Here is a 27,720-nt window from a genome sequence, read left to right on the forward strand (position 1 = left end):
CACATAATATATGAGCTCCACCCAAATTATCCACATGTAAAACCACAAAAAAGAGTATATATATGAGGAAGAGTATTAATGAATAATCACGTAGTGATCGCTTCTTCTTCCACCTCTTTTTAGTGACATGAATTAGCGAGTACAAAGATTTTTGAATTTATTAGTTAAATTTTTTTTTACTAATTTGACAGGTATATACGGGATTTCACCCAAATTATCCACATATAAGCTACGAAAAGAGCCTACATGTGAAGGAGGAGTGTTAAGGAATAGTCCCACATAGATTAGTGAATATAAAGATCTAAAACTTCTTTTAAGTTGGGTAGTCACCTCGTGTGTCTTTGTGAGAGGAAGATAATTATGGGATGAGATATTTTCCATGAGCATCTTTGACAAGCCATATGGAGGGTGGGCCATCAACATTGGTTGATGATCAGGTGGTGGTCCACTGCAAAGATAATCTTGTCCGTTGGATGCTCCCCACTGGTTGTGGAAATTGAAAGATCTCTTAAATTGGTCGGTTGATGATAGGAGACAGAATTAAGGGGAGAAACTGAAGAAAACTTGTCCTAACCAATTGTGACCCAATAATTAAGATAATTTACAGTTATTAAGTAAACCTAGGTTTAATTAGGGGGAAAAGGGCAGCTGAGTGCACGACCCGCGGGACATGTAGAGAACGCAATGATTAATGATTAAATCAGTGCGTGACTCGCGTTAATTGGGGAGAGTCTGCTCTGTAGCCGTGAAGTGCGGTCAATGGGATTCCGCGAGCTACGGTAACTTCAGGAAGTGAATTTCTCCCGCGACAGGTGTGCGCCACCTGTCAACAAAAACTACAAGAATCCAGCAATGGTACCAGGTGGCACGACTGAAAATGACCAAACACAAATTATATATATATCACGTATACTAAAAAGCAATTGCTTATTAATTGTTTCAATTTCAATTACAGGGTTATTCTAGTCTTTTCACATGAAAATATGCTTTTCTTATTCGGTAAGCCCGATGGAAGCCAAAATTCCGCGTTTGAAAAATTGAAAACCGCTGTCCGCAAAATTCAAAGAAGCGAATCTTCGGGTCAAACGAAAGGTTATTTTCGTCATTTCAACTTCTAGAGTGAACCGCTAAAAAGCTACTGAGAGAGAAGAATGGAGTAGAGAGAGAAAAGAAAGCGAAAGGGGGCCCACAAAGCAAGCTGTCACCAGCCTTCCCGCCCCGTTCCTCGTTTTCCCTTTATAAGCCCTCCGTCCCTCCTCCGTGTTACCGAGCATACGCCTTCCTCCTTATCCTACCACCTCCTTCGCGATGGGTTTCTTGGCTACTCTTCTCTGTCTCTTTCTCTCCTGCTTCTGCGCTACTGTTTTCGCAGCCTCCACTTATCCCTACAATGCCAGGCAGCAGAAGCAGACGCTTAATGTCGTCGCCAACGGCGGCGGTCGGGGAGGCGCCGCCGTGACCGAGTCTAAAAGGTTTGAGGGGTCGTCAGACCTGGTGAACCTCCGATACCACATGGGTCCGGTGCTCTCCTCTCCGATCAAAATCCACCTCATCTGGTACGGCCGGTGGGCAGTGGCGGAACAGCGGCTCATCCGCGACTTCCTCCTCTCCATCTCCGACGCCACCGTGCCGTCCCCCTCCGTTGCGCAGTGGTGGTCCACCGTCGCCCTTTACACAGACCAGACCGGAGCTAACATTACCCGCTCGATGGTCATCTCCCACGAGTACACCGACCGTGCCTACTCCAAGGGTACCCATCTCACCCGCCTCTCCATCCAGCAGATCATCCAGCATGCCGTGGCCGCCTCCGCCGACCGCGCCGTCGACCACAAGAACGGCATCTATCTCGTCCTGACCTCCCGCGACGTCACCGTGCAGGACTTCTGCCGCGCCGTCTGCGGCTTCCATTACTTCACCTTCCCTTCCATCGTTGGCTACACCCTCCCCTACGCCTGGGTGGGTAACTCCGGGAAGCAGTGCCCGGACGTCTGCGCGTACCCGTTCGCGGTGCCAGCCTACATGGCCGGCGGGGGCCCGAAGGCCCTGAAACCGCCAAACGGAGACGTGGGTCTGGAAGGGATGTTGAGTGTGATCGCCCACGAGCTGGCGGAGCTCTCGTCTAACCCCCTCGTAAACGCGTGGTACGCCGGCGAGGATCCTACGGCGCCGACGGAGATCGGAGATTTGTGTGAAGGGCTGTACGGTACGGGCGGCGGCGGAGGGTACATTGGGCAGGTGTTGAGCGACCGGAAAGGAAGGCAGTATAACATGAATGGGAGAGGAAGGCGGAGGTTCCTGGTTCAGTGGATTTGGAGCCCTGTGTTGAAGGCCTGTGCTGGGCCTAACGCACTTGATTAGCTTAATTTCTCATTTTGTCCATTATTATTTATTATTATTTTTTAATTTTGAATTACAGATAAATTAAAAAAGTATAGAATAGATTTTTTTTTTTTGTTCAAATTTCAAATTGTTATTAACCCTTGATGTGAATAGAAGAATCTGTTTAGTTTTATATCTCTCTGTAAATGGACGGCTATGATTTCGCTCTAAACACAAACAAATCTATCGGACCTATGATGGAAGTCAAGTGAGCTCTCGGTGGGTCACAGCTGTGGGGTGGGTTGTCCTAGCGGCCAAGGCATATAAAAAAACCGGAAAGGGCATCGGGATGGGAGAGTGACTTTCATTTAAGGGCATCCTGCCATCTGTAACAACGGATCGTGACAACGGCGAGTGGGTCGACTGTCCTTCCGAAAGTCATATTCATTTTTGGACGTTTGCGCTTATATAATAAGATCCTACTTATCTGCTTAGTTTTAAGTTTTTTAACCTTTAACTGCCCGTTATTACGATTATAATTTGATGAAAACAAGACCGACCCATACCCCCTTGTCCACGCGTCCGCGTTCTCCACGTGTGAGATATGTGACGTGGGTCCTACGCTTGGAGGAGACACATCGAATATCAGGCTCAACTAATTTCTGTCTTTAAAGATGGTCGCAAGTTGCAAAAAGGGTCGTCAACATTTATTGGGCCATGGGGGAACTCGAGGAGGCGACGCGGCGCTTTCAAAGATTGCACGTGTGAGAGGCTGAGGTCCGGACCTGGTTTGATCATGCTCCTGTTGCTATATCCGATGTAAAGGTCAAGCCCCTGGATATTGGGCTATGATCACCAGATTTTTCAAGCTAAGCTTGTGAACAGACTTATTAACATAATTTTTTAATGAAAATACCATTTACCCTAATTACTCTCATCAATTCTCTATTTACTTGGTTAATAATTACAGTCAATCATTTTAACGCTTTTGGGTCACTCAATATCTAATATTATTAATTATTAATGCAATAAATACTATTAATGAAGGTGTTTGCACTTTTTTTTAGGTCTATTAAGTTGGTTATTATACATTAATATACTTTATTGCAAAGTCTTGGACTCATTTGTGATACCTTACAATTAAATGGTACCAAGGTCATCACAATATTCTCTTTATTTATTTTTGAAGTTTTAAATGTAAGTTGGACCTCGAACCCGACTCATGTTCAGATTCAAACTCGTTCAAAATATTCAGATCAAGTGAAGCGCCAACATATGCAGGTTCTAGCTTAGCTCGACTCGATACCACCCCTAATGATGGCTAGTGAAAATGAAATAGCTAATGGGGAAACTCTTCTTAATGCAATCTAAGGGTAGGGTAAGACTAAGCATTCTGATTAAATCACTCCAAAAGATAAAATCTATGGTATTCTGATCACTTGTAAAGGCTGACTAGAAGTCTAGAACCCGTTTACAGAGGGAAATAAGTCCCATTCACTCCCCAATGTTTGGTAATGATGCAAATTACAGAGCAAAGTAGAGAGCAATAACCAGATGAGGTTGAAAGGAAGATTGAGAAGCAAAGGAGATTTCCAGACAACAAACCATGGGGAGCCGATTGCACTAGTCACTGTGGGAAAGCACTAGTCTCTGTAGGAAAGCATGTTAAGCACAAAGATATGTCCTGCTAAGTTCTTGAAAGAAAAATAATGTCCTGGGCTTCTAACCACAATCCCTAACTGTAAAACAAAACTGGCGAAGATGAAATGAGTCATCAGTATACGGATTAACTGGTGAAGATCACATGGAACCATGGAGGTAAATTGGTAAATGGGTTTCAGAACTGAGAGTACTTCCAACCCACAAGTAGTTTAGCCTCATAAATTTTTGGAGATCAAAGGGTGGAAATACCGATGCAGGTCAGACACAGAACGGGGAAACGATATCCGGATAAAATTGAAAGCCAATTTATCGGATTTCCTTACAGAATCCAAGAAAGAAGAGTAAATGCTTCACCTAATTTTCTGAAAGACCATGATCAGAACAAGAGGTAATTGATGAAGTTAAAGTATCTGTAACAAAGAAGAAAGGGCAGAGACATGGAGAAGGATTGTGACTGAAACGTACAACAAAGCAAGATATATTACATACATAGCATATTTCTCTCTCAAAATCTCTTTTGGTTGGTTAAATCCATACTACAACTAACTGCAGCAGCCATGCAGAGGTTCTGTAAATCAAAACATACTGGCCATGGAGTGATGAGAAATCAATTGCAAGAACGATTACCTCATTGAAGATACTGCACAGCTGTAGTCTTCGAGGCAAGAGGGTCCAACATTTTACTCTCAACAAAGCATTGGGGTGCCCTGAAATCCTTGCAGCTCCATGATGGAGTTGCCTCCACTCCCTCATCAGCCTCATTGGAATGTTTTGCAGCAAATGAAGGGATATCTCTTGGTGGAAGATTCGATGGTGGCTCTGAAGGACCACTGCAATCTGGTTTCGCTTTAGGCTTCTCAAGATCTCTAATACTGCACAAGCTCAACGACAGTTTTTTCTGCTTAATTCTAGCTTTCTTTCCACTGGTGAGGGTTCCGGCCTCGGGTTTGTTGCAGCAGTTCTTTTTAGAATACTGGGTTTCGTTCTTCTCCTCAAAATCTCCACCCTTCTCAGCAGCAGTCTTCTCTTCTAGTTTCTGCTGACACTGTCTATCACTCGAGGACAACATTGCACGGTCCCCATCTCCACCATCAACGTTTCTGTCAGAATATGAGTTTCCTTCACATATCAGACCTTGTTTGTGTTTGGGAAGCTCGGAAGGCTTCCTCTTACCCTGCTTTTCCCTGTTTGAAGTAACTGAGTGATTAGAAATTCTTGGGGAGCTATTGATAGCCCTATGCAATCTCCGGGCCAATTCTTCGTCGTTCTCATTTTTTAACCTTCGACCCTTGTACAAAAGCTTGATCGGAACTTGTTTCTTCTGTTTTCTCACAGAATTTCCTCTGGCGCTCATGTCTTCGTCTAAAGAGGCGACGAGTTCCAGGGCGCGTTTGGCGGCAGCAAAAGCCCTAGCTGCTGCAGCGGCCTTTTCAAGGGCAGCTGCCTTGGCTGCGGCAGCAACTACTGCCGCAGCTTTGGCTGCCGATATCGAATCTTCAATAACCTCCTCTGGCGTTTTCCCAAAATAGGACAAATGGCGAGAGGAAGAAAACGCAGTTTGGCTACTCTGCCTCTTTAATCCAGCGAGCAGACGCTTCCGAGGAGGCAAACTCGTGTCAATATCTCCGTGATCGTCATTAGAACAGAATCCATTAGCTTCCATCTCTCGTTTGCTCACAATGTAAGTACTAATCCTCCACCGAAAAGTCAGAATCTCCTAGCCAACATAAACGTGGGCAATCAATCCTAATCGCACTCGCGATCAGAATCATCTGATATAAATTCGAAATCTTATCCACCAATTTCAAAAAATATTCTCAAAATCCCATCCCACAAGCCATCAAAATCTAGCATCAAATCCCTACAAAACTCTAAACCCACTCAGAAAAAAAAAAAAAATCACAAATTGAAAAACTCCAGATCAATTCGGACAATCTTCAAGCCACAAGACTATTTCTTGACTCTTTAGACAAAAGAAGAATCCGAAGCCGGACACCGCCATCCACAGTCCGACATCGATTCAATTCCAAGATCAAATCCTCAAATTCGATACTACTCTAGCATGGCGACGCTGAAATCAGATAATAAATAACCATGGGAGAGACGATAAGACGAGAGAAAGATACCGTGGAAGAAGAGGAAATTTGAGGCGAATAGAGTACCTGACTTGTTCATCCGGGAGAGATCAAGCATCAGAGAATTGGGTTTTTTTTTTTTTTTTAATCTAAGAATCAGGGTGATTGCCCAACTCTAATGACCGGAAATGAAAACCGGAGGAATTCGTGTAATGCAGGAGAATTCGACTGTTCGGGAAAACCCAGGATGCGAATATTAGTATACGGTGGATAAGCAGCAAATATAACCACTGATTCCGAGCAAATAACGATTATACCCTACCAACTTAGCAACTAGGTTAATCATTTTATTTTCCACTTTATGAATTATTATTATTATTATTATTATTATTTAATTTTTAATTATTAAAGAGTTCACTTTAATATAAAGTCTATTCTTTCTCAATATATGACTTTAAAATAATTATTTAAATTTTTTATGTACCTAAGTCATATTTGTGTTTATCAATTTTCTTATTATTTACAAGAAAATGTTTTTTTTGCTCATTAATCCCTTGAATGTATATAATTACTTAATTATACACCTTAGAAAAATAAAAAATAAAATCCTACTTTCTATTCTCTTCATGTAATGAATGTCGATGGACCACAACTCCCTGTTGGGTCTACTAGAGACTTGTTTTGTGTCTCACATCCAATGTATAGGGGCATTGCATTTTGCATAGACACCTTACACGTCGATAACCTAACTAAATATAAAAGCTCCAAAATTGGTGCATTTTTTCCTAATTTTACATTAATTTCTCCTGTAGAGGGGCATTGCATTTTGAGTCGACACCTTACATGTCGATAACCTAACTAAACCAAAAATCTCCAAAAATTGATGCATTTTCCCTAAATTTACATTAATTTCTCCTACTTTATTTGTATGAGACACACACAACAAAGATGAGGTGCACATTAGTGTCTTCCATAAGTTAGGGCTAAGCAATTGCATGCAAGCCATCTAAAACCTAGAGGCCTAAAAAATGCCACAAGGCAGCTTACATAAGTAGGGGTGGTAAGAGCTAGTTATTTGCTCAAGAAGTAGTGGTTGCTGCCTGTGTCTATAATGAATGTGAGGGTTGATGCTTTATAAAACTCTTTAGAGTGTCCGACCCATTATTAGATAGTTTCACATCAGTTACAACTTTTTTTTTTTTTTTTTTTTATGAGAAAGAGGGTTTGAGAAGTTGTATCTGAAAGAATGATATGGTCTAGTATAGAAGTTTATGTCTCCATCAAGGTGACTTTAGATATACTAGACGCTTTTTAAAAATTATTGGAATTTGACTGTCATGACTGGAGGCATGTTTATTGGGTTTTCGCTTTTCAGTTTTTTATGAATTTCAAATGAAATTCTGCTTACATAACTTACTTTTTGATAGTTTATTGTTAAATGTATATATAGGATTGGACATGCTAAACCCTTGATCAAATTTTAATAATAATTTTATTAATTTTATAAATTTATTATTATATAATGTCACGGAATGCTAAACCTAATTTAACCAGGTTAATAAACCAGTGAGTTTATTGGGACTTCGATCCTAAACCTCAGTTAGAGCCATGCAAATTCAAGGGGGGGGTAGTAAAAGTGAAAAGGAAAGTGAATCACTCTTTCGTGTTAGTGTGCTCGATGTAAAGTACATTGAAAAACACTTTCTTGTGGTAGTGCCCAAAATGAAAAAATGTAGTGTAAACAAGAGAATGAGTTGCTTTTTATAATATACCTGAAGAGATCATATACCTCAAGAGATAACAAACCTAAACAAACATGGTTACTTTTATAATAAGTAATTTAATGTAATATTAAAATATATTAACATAATAATTAATTAAATAAGATATTTTATTAATAAATAAATATAGATTACAGTTTAGTCTAACGTAATACAATAATTACGATTTAAATGGTACACTAATTAATTATAAAAAGTAGAATATATATTTTTATAATGTCTAAATACTTGATAAAATTCTTACTTTAACAATATTTTAATTATCACTTTTAAATCACTAATTTAATATAGTAATAATAGTAATGAATATAATAAATAAAAAATATTATTTTATTAATAACATAAGATATATTTTAACGTAGTATAAATTAATAATATAATTCTAAAAAATAAAAATTTTAGTTTAATTAATTATAAAAAATAGAATAATTAAAAAAAAATACTTGATCAAATGCTTAGTTTAACAATATATTAATTATCACTCTTAAATCCCTAATTTAATATATTAATAACAATAATGAATATAATCAATAAACAAATATGGTCTTTTATTAATAACATAAGAGAGATTTTAATATAGTATAAATTAATAATATAATTATAAAAAATAAAATTGTTAGTTTAATTAATTATATAAAAATTAAATACATAAACAAAGATTTTTATTTTTATAATTTTTATATAAAATTCTACATTATATATATATATATATTATCTTATATAAATAAATAAATATGATACTTTATTATAAAAAGACTTTGTTAGTGGGTAATGTGTGTTAATACTTTTAAAGACATGAAAAAATAATTTTGTTGAAAAAAGTGTTTGATAATGAACAAAATTACTTGTAAAAGTGCACAATTCGCAATATAAAAGCAAACATTTAGATAACAACATGTTCGTGCCTTTAATATATAAAAAATCAAGTTAGTACCTATGAAAGACAACATACATGTTTAAATTCAGTAAGATACAATAATCAATATTCACACCACATATGAGTCAGTACGACATCTCAGTGTGATGATCTTTTGGATTATAATGCATGTTCCCTCCGAATACTTGTTATTTTGTTGTCATCATCCACAAGACTATTACTATCATCGCTATCTTGATCATCATTTACACCAAAGACCTCGTCATCTTCTCTACCAAGCTCATCAACCGAATCATTCTTTTCCATTTCAAAGATATCCTTGTAATCCTTTGTATGTATAAATTATATAATATACAACAAACAATTACAATTTTTGTTTGGATCTCAAAAGTAAATGGAGGAGCATCTTTCAATATTTGAAATTGAGCTTTTAAAGCCCCAAAAGTACGCTCGATAGTAGTCCTCAAGGATGAATTCCTTCGGTTGAACAATTCTTTATCATTCTTAGGAAGATTATCTACAAATTCTTGCAAATTATAATGAGTGCCTCGATATGGAGCCAAAAATCCCGGAAGATTTGCATAACCATCATCGACTAAATAATATTTACCTACAATAGAAGATATATTCCACATGAATTAATTAATGACAATAATAGATAAAAATACTAAGTAAAAAAAATATTTACCTTTAGGTACCTAGAGTTTATCTTGTCGAGTCAATGCTGACTTCAACACACGTGAATCAACTGCTTATTTATCCCATCCAGCAAGTACATAAGTGAATTGCATGTCAAATGTACATACTGCCATTATATTATGTTAGAGAAAACCCTTCCTGGCCCAGAATCTTGGTTGTTACTCAAATGGGATATTTGTGATATGAGTTCCATCAATAACCCCAATACAATCCTAATGATATCATTTCAATTAATAGAAATAAAATTTGATATGAACCTAAAATTATTCATCAAATGGCTTTGATGTTACCTTCATGTACGAAAAAAACATGAGATTGTTTAAAATCTTCTAGTGAGTGCGTTCCGAAGCCGTTTGATGTAATTAAAGTGAAGTTTGACAATAACATCCAACACCTTATTGAAATATATGCTTATGGTCCAATTCGATCTATCAAACATCTCTGATGTGACACTATATGATTATTGTTGACCAACAATGAGGAGAAAATATATGAGTTGTTCTTCCACTGAGATAGTCCTTGTGGCTGATAAGAATCCTTTACTCTTTAATATGTCAGCCAATTTGTGAAAGACAGTTTGACTCACCCTATAAACTTTCTGAAATTTAACATGTGATTTTTCTAATGCCCTTTTCTAATATAATGGACCACCAATCCCATAAGAACGTTGTACACACTTATTGCAATGAAGTAGACAATATTTTACCATATAGAACATAATTGTAGTAAAGACAAACTTAATGACAATCTTTTGTTTGTTTGATAAATTATCCATGAATATTTGTAAACACAATCACTACAAACACAACCACAACACAAAACCATGACCTGTATCAACCCAAAAGACATAAACACAAACACAAACACAAACACGCCCCTATCTTCAATCACATCTTATCTTTAATCACAACTCTACGCAACCACAATCACAACCTGTCTTGAACACAACTTGTATAAATTACATCTTATCTTCAATCACAACTTAACTTAAACGCAACACATCTAACCACATCCATAACTACTATCACAACACACATATTCATCCACAAAACTATCTTCACCACAATTACAACACACATATTTATCTACAAAACTATCTTCAATCACATCATATCTTCAATCAAATCCCTAACTCCAATCCACATCCTTCACCACAATCACAACACACATATTTATACACAAACATAATCCATAACAGAAAGACAATAATTCAAAAAATAATGACATTGATAACACAACCACATTCATCCTAGTCTTACAATGTCATATTTCAAGAAACATAATTAATAAAGACCAATTGTCCAAAAGTAAATAGTGGACTTAAAAACTCAATACAATCATTCAATGGTTACAATTAACGGTAATTAAAATCAAGTCAATCACGCTGCTCTTCCATTGTCATCCTAACGAACATGTCCTTATCAATTGTGTCCAACCACTGAGGATCACTATATTTCAAGTCTCTCAGTAGGTCAAGGATTTCCAGGAGGGTTTCGTACCATAACAAATTTGGTATTGACATCTTTAGGTTGGAAGACTTCCATAAATATTTTTGTAATACTGGTCATCGCAACAATGAATCTGCCAGTGTCATCAATGGACATTTGGGATCTCTTCCTACGATGAGTAGAAAATGATAAGTTACCTCTTCGTTGCTACTCAGGTGCCCAGGAATGGCGAAGGGGTCTCCCTAATTGCATTGACATTGTCGATCTCGTCGATCAATGTCCCTTCTGGCCACTTAGGAGGTCATCATCCACCTCTACACAGGTTTGACTGGTTGTCCCCATCGTTATGGAGTTTCCCATAACCAAAGTCAATTTGTCGTACAACGGACACCCTTCCCATCTATATTTGTCTTTGTCCTTATGCTCCTACAAGAAAACAAAAATCTTTTAGAAGTCTTTGAATATTGCTTAGTAATGCGCAACACATATTTTCCTATATTAGATTTACTGACCTTGATGTAGTCTTGCCAGTCTGACTAATTTGCAGTAACTCACTGTGTTGTTGTATCCCAACCGAAGCCACTAGTGTTGAGACAACTCATTATTATTTGATATGTTTTCTTCTATGTCTTTGTCTGATTTTTCAATTGTTCACACATTTTTTTAATTGATTGCATCTTCATTGAACTTATTCACACAATCCACAAAAACCTCGTGTTTCCAAACACCATTGGGCAACTTGTTGCCCATATTGACTTGCTCGATCAAGAGATCGAACATCTTGCTATATTATTTGAAGCTCCATATGTCATATGACCTCCTATAAGCTTCGTCCAAAGCACCCTTTCTTCTTCCTCCAACCATATATAATTAAATCCTTAACCTACTTCACAGGTATGAACATGGTAAGAAATTAAACCCTTGGAAACCCTAAACCCTAAACACACAAAAAATTAATTTCAATTAACCTTAAACCATAAATCCAGAAATTATACCCCAAACACTAAACCCTAACCCTTAACCCTAAACCCTTGACACAAAATCCTAATTTCAATTAACCCTAAACCCTAAACAATAAAACCCTAAATATTTTTCACCTAAACCCTAAACCCTAAACCCTAAACCCTAAACCCTAACCCTTGAAAATCCCAAACCCTAAGCACCTAAACCCTAATTTCAATTAACCCTTAACCCTAAATCCCAAAATTATACAAAAATTGAACATGTTCAATACCAATAAATCACACCAAAATAAAATAAAATAATATCCAACAATAAATTAAACTAAAAGAAACTATAGAACGGGTTACAGTGGAATACCTTCTTAAATTCTGGTGAAATCGAAGCCGAAAGGGAGAAATTGAGGGAAATTGAAGCAAAATGGGAGAATTTTTTTAGTGCAATTGAGTCTGAATGGGGGAAAATGAAGGAAGAGAATCACAATGGGACGGAAATCGAAGCCAAAATAGGGAAAACGAAGTCGAATGGGGGAAATTGAGGGAAATCGAAGCAGAATGGGAGAAATTTTTTAGGGCAATCAAATCCAAATGGGGGAAAATGTTGGAAGAGAGGGAAATCATAGCCGAACGAGAAGAAAATTTTGAGGGAAATCAAGTCCGAATGGGGAAAATTGAAGAAAGAGAGGGAAATCGAAGGGGGTTAGTTGTTGTGAGAGGGAAATCGAAGCTGAAAGGGGAAAATCGAAGAGAGTGAAAGAAATCGAAGTCGAAATGGGGAAGAATGAGAGGATTTGAGACAGTTCCGACAGAGAGCAAGAGACGAGAGAGGGGGAAATAGAGAGCGAGAGGCGAGAGACGAGGTTCCGGTAGAGAGCATGTTATGGTCCCTAGTCATGGATCGAGTAACACGGCGTGGGACTTGAGACTCCAGCACTATAAGTGAGTTGCTGGACTCGGTAAGGTCAGGGCAATAAGACCCTTTTCTTGGACTGATCTCACCAAGAGGTAATACCCACTTGATGAGGCTAGTATGGGGCTCAGTATAGGTCAAGGGACACTATGTTATGAACTTGAATTGTAGAGGGAAGGTGTTACCTTTTCTTGACCACAAAAAAGAGGGTTTGACCCCTCTTCTTGCTATTGCTCGTGTTAGGATTGTAATCCTAACTTGGATAGCCCTTGGCCTACGGTGAGGAGCTTCTTCCTAGCTTCTTGTTGGACCCAATGCTGGAAAGAAGCCTGCTTTGATGTTGCTCGTGATGGAATGGATGGAATATGTCAATTCTGGCTCGGTACGAGAGGGAGAAGCCTTCTCTTACTGCTTGTTATGGAGAGGAGGCTGAAGCCTCTCTTTGAACTCGGAAAAGGGACAAAGACTTCCCCACCCTTGCTCGGTATGGATCAATGGAGAACAAATCAAGAATGAAATATGGATATGCAGATTTTGAGGAAATCTAACCTAGAGATCATCAGGGAGATCTCCAAACCCTAGAGCTTGTCAAGGAGAGCTCCAAGCCTGTTTAACCTAATACTCAATACTTGCCTTTTTTCTATTTCATTACTCCTTAAATAGGGTTTGACGTCATAAGTGTTTGAGGGCTAAAAATGATAATTTTGCCTTTACGACCATACTTCTTACATAATTAATGAAAAATCATAATTAAAAAAATATAAATATAACTAATGAACTCGGTGAGTTATTGTCTCTTCCTTTGAGTAACTCTGTGTACTATTGAGTCTACAACAGAGCGAGAGCTGAGAGAGGGTAAGCAAGAGTAAGACACATAGCATCGAGCAAACGAGTGAAAGTGAATGAACTAGGTTTAGGGTCAAAATTCATTTTCGAGTAAAAGTGAAAGAACTGGTTGAGTCGCTTTCAGTATTCTGGGTTTATGTACTACCATTTTTTTAGGTAAGTGAGAGTGTAATTATTTTCACTTACCCTCCGGTTGCACAAACAGGGTGGGTCCAAAATTCTGTGGGATCCGCTATCATTCTTCGTGTCATCAGTCATCACACACGTTCCATGATCGCATGTCCAACCGGCATCTACCGCCTTCTGAGTTCTGCCACCGCCACGCGACTTTCAGCGCAGTAAACGCACACCTGGGACGTCTTCTTCCCCAATCTCTTTCAAATATAGTGGACGTTCAGCAGTTTTCCCGCTCCTTCCCGACCAAATCGAGGCCCCAACTTGCTAGCGCATCGTCTTACTTCATCTATAATTTCATCTTCTTCAGCTGCATCTTTGTGCGATCGAGAAATTCTGGAGCCCCCTCGTCGCTTCCAGTTGTGGGTTCTTTCTCCTTTCTTTCAGTTTGTCTTCCCCAGTTCCTTTTTACGTTTTTTTTGTTCTTCATGTTAGGAAACGAAAATGAACATTATCGGCAAGAAACTTCATGATTTCTGCAATTCGAAGTAGTTCATTCTCTGCACACTGACAAATTCATCCGAAAATTCTACTAAGACCTGACATGTATCTTGAAAATCATTTTGTCTTGGTTGAACTATCAGTAAAAATTACTTTAACGTGAGGGCTTTGATACTACTCAAGGCCCGACAGGTATCTTGAAATCATTTTGTCTTGGTTGAACTATCAGTAAAAATTACTTTAACGTGAGGGCTTTGATACTACTCAAGGCCCGACATGTATCTTGAAATCATTTTGTCTTGGTTGAACTCTCAGTGGAAATTATTTTTACGTTCCTACCCATGAAAACTATATTGCGAGAGATTTTGAAGTTTGAAAGTAATAATGTGGTGGGGTTTTTGTGAGTCCCAAAAACAGTTAAAAATTAATGTTCAATTCTTACTAACACATGATTGTTATTTCAGTTATCATACCCAAAAAAATGTCTCGCTTATTCATTGGTGGTCTGTCTGAGCGAATTAAATAACAAATTTTGAGTCACTTTAAATTCAAAACCATCTCATGAAGGTCTAAGATTATGTTCATAAATTTCAGAGTTATCTTCTCTTATTTTGCGCTGACATCTTTTTGCGTGATCACAACATCTTCCAATGCTGATCTAGTTTCGAATGTCATTTTAGTTACTACTTTATTATAAAAGCACTGTGCATGAAATAATTCCTGCCACCTTCGTCAAAAGCTTGCCTTTCTTGCTTATATTGGGGCATAACTAAAAACAGCACTGACAGAGTTTCAGTTGCATGACTTCCTCCTCTGCTGGTGTTGGGTGAATTTTATACTTACATTCTTCAATCAACTTTCAAATCTAAAGAGTTGAAATCCTGCTGTGGTACAATTATCCATGAGAACTGATGGTTACCTCACAAACCGACTTCATACTGCTCAATATAACTTATGTCTTGTTGATGAGTTTCTTAATGCAAGTCACAAAAACACTATGGAATCATATTATTCTGGCAAACCTAAACCTCTTTGATTGCACGTGGTGGTTAGATGATATTCAAACAAGCTTTTGCCAACCTGGAATAGCATTATAAAGTTCCTTTCTGATCAGGAATCGATCAAGACGCCATGTTGGCATCAGAGTTCTAACCAGATTCTTGTTTGATCTATGGATTGAGATAAGCCCTTATGCTAGTAGTTTCCAGGTATTTTCTCTATCTCAAGTTGGCTTAACATGCTAGTCTCTGAAGGCCATATTGTTGATGGTTTTATAGATGACTGGGAAACTCAGTTTAGGAGGAATCTAAATGATAATGAGCTTCAGGATGTGTGTGACTTCCTTTCTATTTTGGTATCTTCATGGGAATGACAGTGACAAGTTTGTAAACTGTTTAAGTGGGATAATATGTGCCCGGCCAATCAGGACATTCAGCAAAAATAATGTTGTTGATGCTCGAAATGAAATTATCATTTGGAGTGCAGTTAAGGCACAATTCTAACTTTGGATAACCTCACAAGAAGGGGAGTTTACATTTCTGGTTTTGCTTGCACCCTGTACAGGACACAAAATGAGATAAATGATCATCGCCTTGTCCACTTCAGTCTGGCTACTTGGGTCTGGTCTACCTTCCTCTAAAAATTTGAGATGCAATACTGTACTGTCTCCCCTTATCTTTCAGCAATCTCATTCATCAGCTAATTTTTCCCCCCTTCCCGAGCTAGGGAGATTGGTGTGAAGTCTTGCTTGGCATGTACCCCTTGGAGGCTTTGGAAATAAACGACAAACGGACATTTTAACAACAAAGCTTCCTCTTTTGAATAGATCATTGAAGACATCATCTGATATATTATTACTTGGGTTTGTGGCCTTAAGGAGTTCCATAAAGCTAATTGAAAATCTCTCTGCTCATGAGCAACCTAATATTATGAGCTGGCCCCTGATCAAGGATGCAGTAAGCTGAACTTTGATGGTTGTTCTCAGGGAAACCCCTATTGAACAAGCATTGGTGGTGTTTTTAGATGGTATGATGAGTCCGTTGCTTTTTTATTCTCTGGGCTTTTAGGCCATAAGACGTTATTTCTTGTGAGGTGAGTGCAGTTTTTCATGGGCTGAGGCTCTACCATTTCCACTTCTCTGGCCCCTTGGAAGTGGTTAAAATTCCGAAGGTTGTCAGTAGCTGGTGCTGCAGCAAGCTAGAGTCTCTGTATAAGTATGGGAATTTCACGACGAAAATGCTTGTTTTGGCTAAAATGTTATTCCTAAGTGGTCTATGTATATAGATCTGTAAATAGTGCCGCTGATCTTCTCGCTATGGAATGGGTTTATCAGTTATCTCTTTTTGTCTTGGCCAACCCTCTCTCAAAAAAAATATTTCTCAAAAAAAAAAAAAAAAAAAAAAAAAAACCCGTTGGCACGAGCTCCAAATAAATTCTGGCCTAGCAGGAGTTGGAGGTTCATTTCCAGAACCTGTGAGTAACCATTTCATTGTCTTTTAGGTATAGTCAGTACCATCAACTTGGATGAAGTGGATATGAGGGTTTCTTTGAAGGCCCTGATGACTTAGGTTGACTTAAATCCAAGGTTGGATTCACTTCACCCTTCCCCTCTCTGGAGATGCCACCTGGGCCAACAGGCCCAACTTTATTAACCTTCACTACACCCTCTGCGGACGTTGGCTCTGCTCTGCAATTGACAGCAGTAGGATTTAGTCATATACTTCATGGGGATAAAAAGCTCTCGTTTCCAAAGGAATTCTGGCTGTACCTAATGGCCAATCTTTTGGAGACAATTTCCTTGATTGCTCAATTCAAAAACGTTTTCTCTTTTAGAGAAGGAGCTTTTTGTATGATGCCTGGATACTCTTTTCATTCCTCTAGTTGTCAAAGTTCATGAGCATTGGAGAAGCGAAGGTTGAAGAAATGGGAGAGAGAGATAGAACATGGGAGAAGAGAAAGGGCTGGAAATACAATTCATGGTAGGTTTATAAGTCCCTCTTCTCCTATTTAAAACATTAAGACAATGATAGAAGACAATAATGTCCCTTCTCCCTTTACACCCCTTGGAGATAAGATTCTATGAGAAAATACTTTCCTAGACACCTAATTAGATAGAAATTTTGATCTTTTGAGACTACCCCTTGAATTGGACTTTATAACTTTAGTTTGTCATATAGCATATCAAAATAAAAGATAGAATTTTTTTTCTCATAAGTCTTCAATCACCTTAGATCTTCGGCTCTTTTAGTCTTTACTTTAGCTTGTTTTGCAATTGGTCGCTTCACTTTTGATTCTAAAATATAAATTCTTTATCCTACATTCTCCCCCTTATTGGGATGTGGTGGAAACATGAGCAGCAACGAGTCCTCGTATGACTCAAACTTCAGTTATAGTAAATCTAGCAGGTAAGCGTACATCAGCAACCAAGGAGTCCTAGTTAAATTAGAACTCAAGCACATGGGTGAGACATGAGACTTTGCTGCCACATGCAGCCTAATTGGTTTTCTTGCAATTGAACTCTTAACTCTTCTAAGAAAAACTCTTTGGCAGCAAACAAACAACCATCTGACAGCAGCTTTAGTGGTGAGACAAAATTCTGAATAGAGTTTTCACTGTAGACAAATTTCTGAACAGAAATTCTGATAGATTCAAATTCCAATTCAAAGAAGCAAAAGTTCTATACCTGATACGTCCAAAAAATTATAGAAAGTAGATTGGCAGCAGCTGTGACAAAACAATTAGATTACATCCAAAACAAAACACAACTTCTTGACAAATCATTAAAGAACAGAAGTTGGAAACCTGATAAGTTGCTGCATTCCATCCTTGATCACCAACTGTGTTTGCTCAGCAGTCACCGGCTTCTGTGGCATCTCTCTAACTGTCGTGCTAACAGAACTTTGCATCATTGTGAAAAAAGTAAGGAGAGAGAGAGAGAGATGGAGAGAGAATGAGTGAAAGACAGAAGTTGGAGAAGAAAGCTCAGAAAAGTGAGCTGCGTTGGGGGTTGTACAGGATCCTAAACCTATTTATTTAAGTGGATTTCATAAAAGAGAGAACTTTGGATTTGCACTAGAAGGGAATTTGTGTGCCTTTCATGTGTCCCTCTCTGTACCAATTAGAAGGCGATTGCTTAGATGTCCACTCCATCCCCCTCGGGTGGCTGTTTGCCTCCCCTTGCTGGCCACTTTAAACTCAACTTTGATGATAGTACTCTCGGGAATCCTGGGATGGCAGAGATGACTTCTTCATCAGTTAAGGCGCAACAGAAGTCAAGTTCCAGCCAATTCTGCTATTGTTGCCTGTGATAATGGCCTCAGAGATGAATCAATCTGCATTTCTTGCAAGGCTGAAGAGGTTGGGAAATTGATGTTTTAAGGGCTGCTGCCCCAGCCACTTATCATGCCAATACAGGACATTGTTACCATTCCCCACTTGGAACCAAATAGCATTGCTGACTTTGGGGAAGAGCTTGGCAATGCTGTGCCAGAGGGGGGGGAAAGGTCGGATAGGCTTCCTTCTTCAAGCCACCAATAATGATTGCCTATCCTGATTTTGTGCGGAACAAAGTGTCTCCATATAGCCTCCCTGAACCGATTAGATTTCTAGCACCTTTTAGCAAGGAGAGCTTTGTTCATTGGAGTCCTGTGTTTAAGGACATCCGGTCATTTGACTGACCAAGGGATTATAATTTATGATGGATTATTCCTAACATATTATATAAGTGTCTAATTTTAGCTGCATGTACCAATTTTTTCTCCATTTTACTGTCTTACCTTCTTTTCTGACATTGCTGTTCAGTTCTGATGTGGATGAAGAGCATTAAGCACTTGCCAAGATGTGTTCAATTTTTCCTCCATTTTACTGTCTTACCTTCTTTTCTGATATTGCTGTTCAGTTCTGATGTGGATGAAGAGCATTAAGCACTTGCCAAGATGTGTTCATAGTTCTCTGCGTTCAAGCGTTGTTCTGTTCAACTTGACAAGAGTTGTTGAGGAGTTAATAATAAACAGTTTACACGCTGGGTCTTCAAAGGTAACTAGGCTGCCTTAATTGGTTGTTATGCGTTGCTGATTTAGTTACCTATGTCAGTTTTAAACAGGCTTTGGATCTAGTGCGAGGTATTTGCTTCAAGTCTCATCAGGGGGAAGGGTGTAGTGCGGGTGTGCAATTTACAGTAAATAAAAGATTAAACAAGCTTTAAGTTATTGAGCATTTTATACTTGTTTTGTGCTTTGCTGTATTTGGACTTAAAAAAAAATGTGTCACTATCCTTGATAGGAGTTCTTAGCTATTCTTTAATGTAGATAGATCTACTTTTGTGCTCACATGGTTTACTTCCCCCATCTAAGAAAAAAGGTTTTCAGAACTTATTTCAAATCTCTCTTTATCTCCTACATCATCTTTTTCCATTGGAAGTAAATCTGTTTCTGTGCTTGCATAAAATTTTGAAACACTAATCTCATACAGGTAGTGGAGAAGTACATGCGCTGCCATTCAATTGTGCAATTGATTCAGAGATTATAGCTTAATATGAAAAAATGCATAATATCATAAGGAAATTTTGAATGTTTTGTAGACTGGAGAGGGAGAAGTTTGTACAATAACTTAAAAAAAAAAGTTTGTAAGCGGTTTTTAGCCGGTGTGGTGATTCAGCAGCCGAAGCTTCTGACTTGTGTGGTTTAAGTTGAATATGATTTGTTTTTCTAAGCCTGGAACTGGGAGACATAGAACTTGTGAGCACATGGGGTGTATTTTATGGACTCTTCATTCCATGTACATGTGGCTGCATCCCATGGCCTTACTGAGGTGTTTTTTGTTGCTGACTGGGCCCCTAAAATTATTGAAGGGGACTTGAAGGGGACTTATCCTGATTCATCGGTTTTCGAGAGGCTACTCCTCATTTAGACTTGCATGTATGTTCAGGGAGCAAATTGACTTCTCCTCTGATCTGTGTACAGCATGACCACATAGTAATAGAGATGAATGCTTTTTAGGGAAGGTGATTTGGCAAAGAGCCGAGTGCCATTTTGTACAAATATTAGATATCGTTGTTCTCCCTATGGTTTTTTGTCCTTTACGTTCTAACCTTGGACCTGTTTATTGTGAGAATGAGACTTGAATGTGCTAATATCCAACCCATCTTAATTACTTGGATCCATATTTTGGATCTAAACTGCCCTGATGTGCCTCAGTTGCTTTCTGAATTTCCATGTACTTTATCTTCTCATCCTTTTTTCTGAAATAAACTTGTAATTGTTGTCATTCCCAAGAACAGTCTTCATTTTCAAATTGTACATCCTGCATAGATATCTCTTCACAGATTTCTCAGTATGTAGTTGTTTCGTAGTTGCTTTTTATTCACTTAGATTATATTGCTTCCATTTATGTATGCCGTTCTGTGACATGGGCATATGACATGTTGTAAGTGTAAACTTGAGCTCTGAAACTTTTCCAAGTTGGTTACCATTTTTGCTCCTTTTTCAGAATATTAATCAATAATTTTTTTTTGGCTCAGATACATGTCTTCTTAGGCGTTGAAGCAAGTTACATCAAAGTAGAGGATGATGGTCTGTACTCATTACTACATTGACTTTTTTTTTTTTTTTTCTGGATAAAGCAGGTTGACATTATTATAAGATTACAAATGATACATTTCTGTTTACAGGGTATGGTATTTCACGGGATGGATTAGTGCTCTTGGGGGAAAAATATGGTATTGTGGTGAATTATAGCTCTCTCTCACTGTTTACTTGTTTACTCATGTTGAAGAAAATGAAGAATAAAAACTTCTCTTTCAATTTTCATTCATTTAAATTGTTACAAGATATATACAATATAGGAGAATGAATCTGGACATATTCCAACATACAACAAATCTAGACATATTTCAACGTACATGAATCTGGACATATTTCAAGAGACAATGAATCTGGATAATAAGAGAATGAATTTGAACATATTTCAACACTTCGCTCAAACTGGTTTATAAATATTGAACATTCCCAGCTTGCCAATTAGGAAGTCAAATTGTTGTGATCGAAGACTCTTCATGAAGATCTGCCACCTTTTGTTTGGTGGAATAAATGAAATGCATAATACTCCTTCATCTAGCTTCTCTTTGAAAAAATACTGTTCAATCTCAATGTGCTCTGTTTTGTTGTGATTACTGGATTATGGGAAATACTAATACCTGCCTTGCTATATGAGTATAACTTCATATGTTGGTTAAACACAATCTTCAACTCACTTAGAAGTTGTTTTATCCATAGAAGCTTGCACATCCCTTCTGCAATAGTCTGGAAACTCAATTTCAGCACTGCTTGAAAAACGGATACATCATCCAGCATGTAGATCCCTCCCTTCCTTCCTTTTTATGTCTAGAACCGGTCGTCCTCTTTGTCTGCAAGTTATGGAAAACACAAGAAGTAAGATAAATGGTTACTGAACAATTTAAGGATTTAGTTATATGACTCACAGACAAGAGATTAACTAGAAATTTTGGAACAAATAAAACATAATCTAAGGATATTTGTGGAGTAGTGTGAACTATACCCTCCCCTGAATAGGAGAGGTTGATCCATCAACTGAAGTAACTTGACGATATGGATGGGATAGACTAATTGACTGAAATACATACCTGACATGTGTGTAGAGGCTCCTAAATCAATGATCCAAGAGGGGGAATGAGACACATTCAGTGCATTCATACTTGCACTATCCATTGTGGTACTCGTTGAAGAAGAAGGAGAAATTTCAGTAGTTTAAGAAGCAATAGATAAAGCAGTCAGTTGACCCAGTCGTTGTAATAACTGCTGAATTTCCTCATAGGTTCCAATGTGTGAGGAGGCGTCCTTATTTGTGAGTATAGAGTTGGCCCAGGTAGGTTTACCAATTTTTTTCTAGCATTTCTTAGAAATATGATTAGTCCTACCACAATAAACACATTTCCAATCCCCTTGATCATTTCGGCCACAACCATGGGTTGTGTAAGAGTGACCTCTACCTTTATTATTACCACCATGAAACTGACCATCAAGCTTACCAGTAGAAGATTGAAGGTTAAAAGCAACTGTTTCTGAGAGAGTTCCACCTGACTCATTCTTATTTACATCTGCACCTTCAGCTCGAAGAACTTTGTTAAAGGCTTGCTCAAGGTTGGTCACATCCTTATTGACCAACAACTGGGCTCTAATAGCATCATACTCATGTCCCAAACCATAAAAAAATCGGGCTACTTGAATATGATTTTCTTTCTTACAAATGTCTTCAACATTCGTAGTAAAAAGGATGAAATGTACTAATCTCCTGTAGTACTCCCCTCATCTCAGTGAAATAATGTGTCACTGATCTACCTCCACGCTTCATATTAAAAAATTTCACATATAACTCATAGATCCTTGACAAATTACTTTCTTGAGACAAAATGGAAGCCAATGTAGTCCACATTACCTTAGTAGTATTGTAACTCAAAATCTGATCACTAAATCTGGATTCTATACTGTTGACCAACCAGGTCATTACTAAATTATCTTTTGCCACCCAATCTTCAGTAATAGGTACTAGGAGATCATCATTTATATATTTTTTCATTCTTTTGGTCTTCAAATACATCAAAACTGATCTAAACCAGTTTACATAATTCAATCCATTCAACTGGATCGTAGTTATCTGAATAGACTGAGAGAATTTCACATATGACCTCTCATGAGTCCTCTGGACAGTAACCCGTGTGCTGGAATCAGCCATTAAATATCACCAAACACCACAATTCAGTACATTAGAGCATCAATTAACCAAAGGGAAACACTTTCCCCAAATTTCTATGCTTGCGTAGTCAAGTGGGCCCCACACCAAATTCAATTAGGGCAATTCAACACCCAATTCATTCAATTTAGAACCAATAGTAATCAATTCCAGCAATTGAGACCATAAATCGATGAAAGAATGACCTAATTGCAAGAAACCGGGATGACATAGGCTATATGGATGATGACGCAAGCATTGGGTTGATGATGTAGGTAGATTTGAGAAATTTTCTCAAATTGGGATCATCAAACTCTTCTAAATCCCAACAATCAATCAAATAGAAGCAGGAATCATAGGCAGGAATTTTTTCCCTTCTAGTCTAGAAATCTGGGGCAAACCTTCAAGGAGATTGCTGAAAATGGAGAGAAGATCCACAAAATCGAAAGAAACTTGCCCAAGACTTGCGTTACTGCTCTGATACCATGAAAAATAAGTGATTTGGAGAGAAAATAAAAAAGGAAAAAGAGTTTTGGAAGAGGGGCAGCTTTGCGCCCTTGGAATCTGAGCCATGAAAGGCCCTTCCTGCTTCTTTATAATTAACTTTTAAGTGAAAATTTACAAAAGGATAAAAGTATCCCTCAATTCTCAAAATTACATATCTCCTAAAATACTTGTTTAAATTGAAAGAAAATTTAATTAGAGATAAAATAAAACATTCTCTATCTAATAGCTATACTATATGAGAAAAATGTAATATGGAAAATATAAAAAATGACCAAAATACCCCTGAACTTGTATTTTAACAAGTTCATCTGACAAAAATGAATAATATTAAAAAGTCATTACTATTAAGTTGAATGATAACAACTATATATTGAAGGGGGGAAAGTCGATCACCTAGGAAAAATGAAAGCGAAAGTGAATTAGTTAATTACAGGATGATCTACTTTCCCTAGCGAAAGTAATTTTATGTGTAGTGTGGTGCAATGGAAAGTGTAGTGGAAAAAGCAGAGAGAGGAGAGAAGCGCAGGGCCAGTGAGGGCAAGAAGATGGGCTGCGGGAGAGAAAGTGCATTCGTTAGGGGAAGGGAGGAATTTCACTTTTTGCTCATTTTTCATAAGAATGAGCGGAAGTGAATTCACTAGGTAATTCACTTTCCACCGTAACATTTCCTGTGCAAAACAAGTTTTTGTTACTTTCACTTGTGAAAGTATTTTCACCATCGACTTTCCCTGTGCACTAACAGGACCACTGTGGGTTTAAGCCACTGAAATTTACACAGGTGCTTGAAAATTATATCTCCTAGTATATACATCATATAAACCTGAAAATTGAACCCAATGTACATCATAAGTAGAATACTCTCCTAACCCTAGAGGAAAAAACCAAGTATATAAAATATCCAAAATACCCTTATCATTTGTTGAAGCTCCCAAAATTGTAGACAAGTCTTTACAGAAACTAGCTCATTGTCTAGCAGAAAATGTATAAATTGCCTTTTGAATTTTGGGTTCTACTTGAGAAATGTAATTTAGGTAAACATAAGTATTTCAATTGTAGTGCTTTTGTCAATTTGGTGATAGTTGTTCTCGATATGTAACAGCAACATCCAAGCTCAATTCTTTGGTCGCCGAGGAGACTGGCATAGAAAGCTTGGTATGTAGGGGAGAAACATTGAGATCCCTATCAGACATCTCATTGTTAGAAGTCATAACAAAGGCTCGTGGCCGACCAAATGGTTATCGCAAAGTCATAAAGGCATGCATTCTTCTATGCTGATTAGCTATTTTTTCTTGTGCCTTTTGTCGATCTGCTGGATAAATATCTCTATGTAACGTGCATTTTGTTGTTTACTTCTTCAGGGATGCAAGTCTCTGTTTCTTGGAATTGATGATCATCGGAAAGATGTTGGAACCACAGGTGTTGGACTTTCTTTTGTGAAGCTCTATTTTAAGAAATCTTTAACTTGAGCAATGTGCACCATAGAGTTTTTAATTTTATTTATCTGAAGCTGTGATGCAATTGAATCAATTTAGTGTGAGACACCGCAACTTGAACCAGCCCATGGTGCAAAGCAGTCAAGGTTATGCTATGCATGGCCACACCATCTGGCCTCAGCCCCTCTCAAACAGTTATCCAATTACCTCCCTGGCCACAGTATTGTATCAGTGTAAGGAACAAGATGTTTCCATAAGCGTTCCTACAACTTAAAATGCCTGAACTGGCATGTGAACTCCAGAGCCTATGTCATCAAACAAAGGATGATCCACACCCTCTCTGCAACTCTCAACCCATCAGTCAAGACCCGGCATCAGCAAAACATAGCCATAAAGAGTCCAAGCCTTGCGTTCTATCCCTAGTGATAACTGGCATCGTAATCATGACCCATCTGACCCTCCTATCTATTGCCAACCACATTAGAAAGCTTTCTAAATATTCAATTCATGCTTTTGTACTGCTGCTTTGCCTTTTTTTTTGTTTGAAAGAGGCGATTAGTTTAACAAACCAATTTAGGAAGCCATTTCCCAACTAATAACCATTTAATTTTTTTAACACATGTATGTGAGACTATTCCCATTAGCACAGCCTGAAGGCCAAACAACGCATAAAAATAAGGAGCTAGAGGGGATTGATCATTACAATGAGTGATTGGTGATCAACTCCCTCTTTAGCCAACTTGTTGGTCACCCCATTGGCAGACCTGTTTACATGAGATTGGCAGCAAATTTACGATTCATAAATTCAAGACCATTGTCTGTACGAAATATACGGATAGAAGTTGCAAACTGATTCTTTATTTCATTAAAAAATATCTAAAAGACATCAAAAACTTCAAATTTTTCTTGCATGAGAAAAATCCAAGTACAAATACTGAAATCATCAATAAAGAAAATAAAATACCTATGACAAAACTGACTAGTCACAGGACAAGGACCGACATTTGAGTGGACAAACTCAAAAGATTTACTAGTTTTATGAGATGAAACAGGAAATGAGCTCCAATGATGCTTGCCCACATGACATGACTCGCATTGGAAAGTAATACTAGAAAGAAGATCTGGAACTACTTGAATCAGTTTTGCTGGAGATGGATGACCAAGTCTGAGATGCCACTGAAGAGGTGAATCAGCTGTGTGTAGAGCATGTAAAGTACTGTTTGGATTGTGGGTGTCCAGATAATATAGTTTCCTTCTCTCATGAACGAAACCAATCATCTTCCTTGACGTGAGATCTTGAAACACAAAATGAGAAGGGTAATACGTGAGAGAACAATTCATAGACTTAGCTACCTGACTGACTTACAACATATTTATTGGAAATTTTGGAACAAACAGTGTAGATTGAGGTGAAAGAAAAGGTGCAGGGTTAACATTTCCCACTACTTGTACTAGTGAAATTGACCAGTCAACAAGATTAACATTCTTAACGAGAACAAACTCTTTTAAATTAGAAAATAGTGGGGACATACCTGACATGTGTTTTGTAGCACTGGAGTCAAGACCCAAGATGGGGAATAAGACAATGAGAGTGTAGACATACTTGTAGTGGGAGTCGTATGTGCCAAGGATGCAGAAGGAATAGATAGTTGTGCCATACACTGGGAAATTTGTTGCTGCAGCTGTGAGATCTGTTGTTGCTGTTGGATCAATTTTTGTAATTCATCTGGAGCACCAGGTGGGATTGTAGTTTCAGACCCTGGTGTTATACCTTCAAGTGTACTAGGATTTGCCCATGCAGGCTTCCCAATTTTTTCCCAACATCTATCTAAGTAATGATTGGTGCGTCCACAATGAACACACTTGCACTCAAATTTACCATCTCCTCGGTCTCGTCCTCTGACAGAATTATATCTACCTCTGCCCCTACCAGCCCCTGAACGTCCCTTGAACGTGTCAATTGAATTAGATGTTGTAGCCGATGTATTAAGGGCAATAATTTCACCCGCTTTAGTATCTTTTCCATCTCTAGGCACAACAGTCTTTCTAGTTCTTTGTACCCTATTAAAGGCAGTAGAGAGGTTAGGTATTCCGTCTAAGGCCAATTTTTGTGCCTTTATGTTGTCAAATTCAGCAGCCAATCCATTTAGAAATTTTGCCACAAGGAGTTGACTTTGTTGTTTTTTAAGTTCTCTTTCATCCGTTGTAAAAAGATGAAAGACATTAATTTCCTGCAAGGTACTCAAAAAAGAACTACAATAGATTGTCTCAGTTTCGTTACCCCTTTTCAAGCCAAAAAATTATGTATATAATTCATAAACCTTAGAAAGATTGCTCTCTTGTCCATAAAGAGCTTCCAAAGACAACCACATAGCCTTTGCAATTTCAAAGTTCATAACTTGACTCCTGATATTAGATTCCATGCTATTGACAAGCCAAGTCATCACATTGTCTTCAGCCTTCCAATCATCATCCTGAGGAACAGGAGGTCATCTCTAATAAATTTCAACTTTTTCCTGCCATTCAAGTACATTCTTATAGATCTGGACCAAGTAAGGTAGTTATCACCATTCAACCTATCAGGGGTGATAGTGATAATATTTTTACCGTCAGGATTATATGACACCTTCGTTGGAGTATAAACCTCACCAGAGTTAGCCATATCAGATATAGAAGATCAAATAAACCCTTCAAAAAATTCCAAATCAACCAGTTCAAGTGGGCCCCATCACGTAAAAGAAAACTACAATTAGGGCAGTTATAAGATGTGCACAAATCAAACAGTCCAGAAAATTCAACAAGGGGATTAAATTCAGAAGAAAAAGTGCACTGGTACCTGCACCA

The 27,720-nt window shown here is 38.0% G+C and overlaps 3 protein-coding genes across 3 annotated transcripts in view; 2 read left to right on the plus strand and 1 right to left on the minus strand.

Annotated features, from left to right (window-relative positions):
* Positions 1–1,279: 1,279 nt before the first annotated feature.
* LOC137944116 (protein EXORDIUM-like 5) lies at positions 1,280–2,512 on the plus strand. The gene has a single exon (XM_068789650.1). It carries the CDS (start codon positions 1,309–1,311, stop codon positions 2,356–2,358), a length of 1,050 nt encoding a protein of 349 aa, XP_068645751.1. The 5' UTR covers positions 1,280–1,308; the 3' UTR covers positions 2,359–2,512.
* A 1,917-nt stretch (positions 2,513–4,429) lies between these two features.
* Positions 4,430–6,260, minus strand: LOC137944422 (uncharacterized). Its single transcript, XM_068790103.1, has one exon. The coding sequence runs from the start codon at positions 5,642–5,644 to the stop codon at positions 4,610–4,612; it is 1,035 nt and encodes a 344-aa protein (XP_068646204.1). The 5' UTR covers positions 5,645–6,260; the 3' UTR covers positions 4,430–4,609.
* Positions 6,261–13,828: 7,568 nt separating this feature from the next.
* LOC137944799 (DNA mismatch repair protein MLH3) overlaps positions 13,829–27,720 on the plus strand; it is a 31,356-nt gene continuing 17,464 nt past the window's right edge. Inside the window, exons 1-6 of the mRNA XM_068790550.1 lie at positions 13,829–14,112; positions 19,089–19,225; positions 20,709–20,760; positions 20,859–20,906; positions 24,543–24,697; positions 24,802–24,859. Of these exons, the coding sequence (XP_068646651.1) occupies positions 19,094–19,225; positions 20,709–20,760; positions 20,859–20,906; positions 24,543–24,697; positions 24,802–24,859 (445 nt within the window). The 5' untranslated portion in view covers positions 13,829–14,112; positions 19,089–19,093. The remainder of the gene's footprint in view (positions 14,113–19,088; positions 19,226–20,708; positions 20,761–20,858; positions 20,907–24,542; positions 24,698–24,801; positions 24,860–27,720) is intronic.

This window comes from Aristolochia californica, unplaced genomic scaffold (assembly GCF_029961685.1).
Source record: "Aristolochia californica isolate CCGP_79_NKW_82.1479 unplaced genomic scaffold, dmAriCali1.0.hap1 SCAF_11, whole genome shotgun sequence".
Lineage (NCBI taxonomy): Eukaryota > Viridiplantae > Streptophyta > Magnoliopsida > Piperales > Aristolochiaceae > Aristolochia > Aristolochia californica.